This window comes from Canis lupus, chromosome 8, assembly GCF_003254725.2.
Source record: "Canis lupus dingo isolate Sandy chromosome 8, ASM325472v2, whole genome shotgun sequence".
Lineage (NCBI taxonomy): Eukaryota > Metazoa > Chordata > Mammalia > Carnivora > Canidae > Canis > Canis lupus.
In genome coordinates this window covers 13,609,713-13,615,521 of record NC_064250.1, presented here as the reverse complement: position 1 = coordinate 13,615,521, position 5,809 = coordinate 13,609,713, and the positions used below count along the sequence as shown (strand labels likewise).

Sequence of the window (5,809 nt, the reverse complement as noted above, 5' to 3'; positions counted from 1 at the left end):
TGGTACATTTAAAATACATTAAATTTTGGACACAAGGTTTTATCACACAACTAGGGCATAACCCCTTCTCACTCTAATATTCCATCCCTAAATTTGCTTAATCCTGAGAACATATATATACAATTTCCTGAGAAACAGTGGTATGGTAGGAAACTGAATTTTAAATCTGGAAAGGACTTTAAAGATATTTTAATAAGAGCTGTTTTACAGATGTCGGCAATGTTGAAAGCCCTTCAAAGTTACAGGGATAGGGGCAGTACCAAGATTAATACCCAAGTCTCTCAATTCCCAGCCCAAAGTTCTTGCTTATGAGCTGCACATCTGGCTTAGTTTGTGTCAAGGTTTATCTGCACTTACTATTTTGCTCCCAGCAGTCTTAGGCAATAACAATTGTGCTTTTTTAGTGCAAGTCTTTTTCACAAAATAAGTTTAACTATTGATCAGAGCTTTAAATTTATTTTACCAATTTTACAAATGAGGAAAGAGAGAAATAGTAAGCGTTCAGGAGTAAAGGTAGCATAAATCAACCCAAAATAATAAAACACTTTATTAGATCTCCTTTCGTTATAGATAAGTGTTTCAGTTATCATTTTTCATATAAACTCATGAAGCAGTAAATATCTGTGAAAATTTTCATCGAAAATGTCATCGATATTTTTTTCTATGATAAACAGGATACATGTGTAAGTACAAAAAAGGTTTAGTTAGAGAAGAGCCTTGGCTCAGTTATGCAGGCTTTGCCAGAAGAGGTTGTGATTGCCAGGAAGGAGGACTCTCTCTACCCTTGGGTCCGTTTATTTGATATCAGCTGTCACAGCTGGGGTTTCATGAAAAAAAAGAGAGTGCATCCGCATCCTATGAAGTCTAAGATACAAAAGGATATGACCAAGGGATGTTGCTACCCAATTTCCCCCTGTTGTTACTATGCCAACCACAGACTTTGGGAAAGTGATTTTACGCTTCTGTTTATCATTTTGCTTTTGCTGAGTAATTCAGTCAACTGGGGTAACCCCCTATAGTATTTATTTTCATCTAACTGGAGGAAGGAAATCTAAACAATTCACACCACGTCTTATGTGTTCTCCAAAAAAAAAAAAAAAAAAAACCCTCAAAACGTTGGAATCCAGCCCCTTTCGGTGGAAACCACAGGGGACCCAAGGAAAGACACCTTGGCGCCCCAGGCCGGGAGCAGCGCCCTCGGGGAGGCAGAGTGAAAGCGCCACCCCCCGGCCGGCCGACGAGCGGCGCCCCGGGGCTGGAGGCGGCTCTGCAAGCCCCTGGGCCCCAGCCACCGCCGCGCAGCCGCCGGGCCTGCTGGGCGCGCGCGCCGGGGTCAGGCCGAGGACGCGGGCGGGGCCGGGCGGCGGAAGGGCCGGCTCGGGGCGTGCCCACGTGACCGCCCCGCCCGCCGCCCGCAGCCCCCCGGCCGCCGCCGCCGCCGCCGCCTCCGCCTCTGCCTCTCGGGCTGCAGCTCCCGGCGTGCCCCGCACTCGCCGCTGCCCGCCCGCCAGCCCCTCCCTCTCTTCCCACCAGTGCCACAGAGCGGAGCCCGAGCCGCCGCCGCCGCCGCCGCCGCAGCCACAGCCGCGGGCACTATGGTAAGGCGGGCGCGCCGCCCCGGGGGACCGAGGGCCGGGACGCGTCGAGCAAAAACCCCCGCGCGGTCCTGCAGGGCCCTGGGAGTGAGGCCGCCATTTTAGCCCGATTTGGGCCTTCAAGGCGGGGGGCTGCTGCGCTGCGGCCCCGCTGCTCTGCCTCTCCAGCCGGCCGGCCTACCCTCCCGCCGTCAGGCCAGGCCCTGCCGCTCTTCGGATTCCTGAGGGCGAGGAGGGCGCGGACCGGGGCTGGGGCCTGAGGCCTGAGCCGGGCAGCGGCGTCTGGAGAGGTCGGGCGTGCCGAGCGGCGGCCCGCGGCGCGGGAGGGTCTGCGGGGCTCGTCCTGGGCGCGCGGCGCTCGCGCGGGGCTTCCTTATTTACTGGGCGCTCGCCTCAAATTGGTACGTGCTCTAAAGAGCCCTTGCTGAATGAAGGCTTTCTGTGAAGGATCTTGCTGGCCCTGTAATAAAACCCCTAAGAGGAGGTTAAGGAGGTGAGAGAACGCTTTTTAAAATGCCTTTTCTCCGTAAAAAGCTTTTACACTAGCTCCGTTAGTTTTGAAGCGTCTGCATTTGAGCTGTGAGGCAATTATGTTGTAGCCGTGGGCGGTTTGGAGTTCACACTTGATTCTCTTTCCTTATGAGGAAACGGCACTGGCTAGGATGACTTTAAAGAAAAAAAAAATAGTAGAAGCTTTAACTGAAATCCAAAAGTGTTTTTTTAAGGCCAGCAGAGTTGACACAATACAGAAGGTATTTTTGCTGCTGCTCCTGAAGCTCTGACATCACCCAGTGAAATAGGAAACATTTCAGGGATGGGACAGCTTGTATTTGTCCCTTTCCCTCTACCTTCCATTTACTTCAACCTCCAAATCCCTTTAAAAAGGATGAATGGGGCAGGACGAGTTAGAATCCTTCGGTGCATCTCATATACTGATACTTAAAATGTGGCAACTCTGATTGGACTGCTTGCCTGGTAGGATGCAATTTTTGATGTCCAGATTAAAGTGAATCCGTGAATCCTCTCTAGGCAAACAGTAATTTTGGTTAAAACCAAAATACTTGTTCTGAATTACTGTTCTTTTTTTATTTCAGGCTTCTGGAGTTACAGTGAATGATGAAGTCATCAAAGTTTTTAATGATATGAAAGTAAGGAAATCTTCTACACAAGAGGAGATCAAAAAAAGAAAGAAAGCAGTTCTCTTCTGTTTAAGCGATGACAAAAGACAAATAATTGTAGAGGAAGCAAAACAGATCTTGGTGGGTGACATTGGTGATACTGTAGAGGACCCCTACACATCTTTTGTGAAGTTGCTACCTCTGAATGATTGCCGATATGCTTTGTACGATGCCACATACGAAACAAAAGAGTCTAAGAAAGAAGACCTAGTATTTATATTCTGGTGTGTAAAAACAAAAGAAAAAGTACTTTTAAAATGCAAGGATTGTTATTAACATAGTCAGTTTTGCCTTTGTTTTCCTTTTAAGTGGGATTCAACAATTGTTTCTTTTTTCTGTAGGGCTCCTGAAAGTGCACCTTTAAAAAGCAAGATGATTTATGCTAGCTCTAAAGATGCCATTAAAAAGAAATTTACAGGTACAAACATTAAAAATTTGTGCAGAGGAATTACTCTTTCTTAATTATAATAAGATAATGGGATAATGTTTTTCCTTTTTAGGTATTAAACATGAGTGGCAAGTAAATGGCTTGGATGATATAAAGGACCGTTCGACACTTGGAGAGAAATTGGGAGGCAACGTAGTAGTTTCACTTGAAGGAAAACCCTTATAAAATGAGATTCAAGTGCCATCTGGATCTTAAGGAGCTTCCATTTCTCCAGCTCAATCAATTGAAATAGTATTAGGTGGTGTTTTTTTTTTTTCCCCCTCTTCCCACTGGGTCCTTCCAATACAGTGAATGAAGGAAATATCATTCATGTAAGCAGCCTATCAGTGATTGCCATTAGACTGTTTAATACTGTTACTTTTATGTAGAACCCAAGGAATGCCTTCCCATCATATTTTAGCCAAAACAACTCGTTATATGCCTCCCTTGCAGCAAGCACTACAATGAAAGTGATTGTCAATGTGAATAGCTTAGAATACTGCAAAGGGTAAGCTGATTGAATGCCTTGAAAGTATTATCCACTGGTCAGATGGTAAACTTTATTCAGTATTATTTATAGTTGCACTTGATTGCAGTTCTGTGAGGCTCGAGCATTCATACACCTCACCTGCCTTGGCAAGCCTATTTTTGTGACATGGCAGCACAGATTTAACACTATGCATTGAAAGCACTTTTTTTGTAATGAGTTTAACCTCCCACCCCCCCAAAAGGAATGCCAATTAAGTTTTGTTAACTGTGTCATCAACTTATCCTAGTACCTCAGTATTCATTCCTGTTACCTGCATATCTTAAAAGAAATAGCTGTTACTAATGCCTTTTTGTTTTCTATTGAGTGTACACTACTGAATAAGTGTAGGAGTTTATGTTTACCATGTAAGTTTTGCAACACTAAAAATATTTTGAATATCAGTCATGATGGCAATTTCTGTATAAAAGAGCCTTAAATGGAACATTGTTTTTGAGATCAAACTCCCTACCCTCACAAAAATGGCCACGTTGCAATAAAAATTGTGGCATATTACAGAACGTTGCCTTGTTTTCCTTGGACATTTTGCAAAATGTTACGTGAAGCAACTTTTAGGGTAAACAGCTACTGTTAATCTTTGCACTGGTCATTTAAGAATTTTTTTGTACAACATTCATGCATATTTTCCAGTTTGTTGAGTTTAAAAAATATTCTATCCTAAAGCCAACTAATAGAAAATATTATTGTTATAGCGGGATACTTTTATAAGCATTAGTTTATTTATTTCCTTATATGTTAATATGAAGATCAGAAGTTATTTTTTGCACTTTGAAAAATATTCTTCAATACCAGATTTATTCTCTGGATAAATTAGGGTAGTTGTTTTTTAATTCACGTTTACATTTCTAAGTAAATGACTAGTAGAAGCAGGAAGCTCTTACTGCATATTTGGTCATAATGAAAACTTATAAAATGTCCTTCAAAGGTTAATACTTCTCATGTTTAGGAACTTTCATTTCAGCTATTATTTCTTAATATATTTTGCAAATTGGAAAAAATAATGATGTAGCAGTCTTAAGCATTAGTAGTGGGATTTGGCTGTGGTCCAGAGTGCTCTCCTTATAGAGAATTTGATCTGCTCAGTGTGAGCAGTTTGCTGTTAGCCAGAGCTATTTATGGCAAACACATGCTTTTGTATCTTGTCATAGTTATCCACAAATGGCAAAACTGGACTTGATTCTACTGGTATGCAAAACAGGCATGCTAGTAAGCAGTCAATCGTGGCTTAGAACTTAACCCCATAGCTCTGAAGAATGCTCTTTTTTTTTTTTTTTTTAAGAATGCTCTTATCAGAAAACAGGAAACAAAAACTCTCCCCCTTTTTTTAATGTGTGGAAGTAATTTGAGTATAATTAGATATTTTCCCATATTTTCAGAATATTTTTTCAAGTAAAAACAAAAATAAGATTTAAATGTCTAGGCTTCCATTTAAAATTATATGAATGGCTTGGGGTCTTTTGTACTGAGCCATCTTATTTCAGGCTTCCAGCTGTCCCTGTGAAATATGCTGGACATTTTGATGGCTTTTTGGTAAGGCTAAACTCATACTGACATACACTAAACCATATGTGTAACTGATTCTTATACCGTGGAATTTTTCATTATTTTCCTCATTCGTCTAAAAAAATAAGGGACTCTAAATAAGTTATGTAGTATCTTTTGTTTTTTATAGCTGATTTATCAGCTTTCTTATATGCCTCATAAATAATAATTTCAGAAATTAAATATTGCTTTAAACTGTGGTACTTTGTTCAATTGACGGAACTGATACTAAGTTCATCTTTGAAATACATCTTTGTGCATAAAGCCAAAAATAATGATAAAATTAATGATTCACATGTTACTTGAGACTAATTTGGCATTTGAAATGATCATTTTATTTTACAATCATTTACAATGAAACAATGTTCCAGTTAGCTTTAAAAAGTATACGGTGCTAATTAGTAAAATATTGAGGGCAATATTTTACTGCTAGCTTGCAAAATTATAAGTGTTTAAAAAAATAAAATGTATGAAAATATATAAAGCTGTTGAGATGTGTTTCCTTACACTTAAGAACATT

At 41.2% G+C, this 5,809-nt stretch overlaps 1 protein-coding gene across 3 annotated transcripts; it reads left to right on the top strand.

Moving 5' to 3' along the window:
* The first annotated feature begins 1,436 nt into the window (after positions 1 to 1,436).
* On the top strand, positions 1,437 to 5,023 carry CFL2 (cofilin 2). Of its 3 annotated transcripts, none has more exons than XM_025443167.3 (4): positions 1,437 to 1,598; positions 2,690 to 2,997; positions 3,115 to 3,191; positions 3,274 to 5,023. In XM_025443167.3, the coding sequence occupies exons 1-4, from the start codon at positions 1,596 to 1,598 to the stop codon at positions 3,384 to 3,386; spliced, it is 501 nt and encodes a 166-aa protein (XP_025298952.1). In that variant the 5' UTR covers positions 1,437 to 1,595; the 3' UTR covers positions 3,387 to 5,023. The 3 variants fall into 3 exon arrangements, with proteins under 3 accessions (XP_025298952.1, XP_025298953.1, XP_035575759.1); XM_025443168.3 differs by lacking the exon at positions 1,437 to 1,598 and adding an exon at positions 1,976 to 2,088; XM_035719866.2 differs by lacking the exon at positions 1,437 to 1,598 and adding an exon at positions 2,473 to 2,570.
* Positions 5,024 to 5,809: the final 786 nt, after the last annotated feature.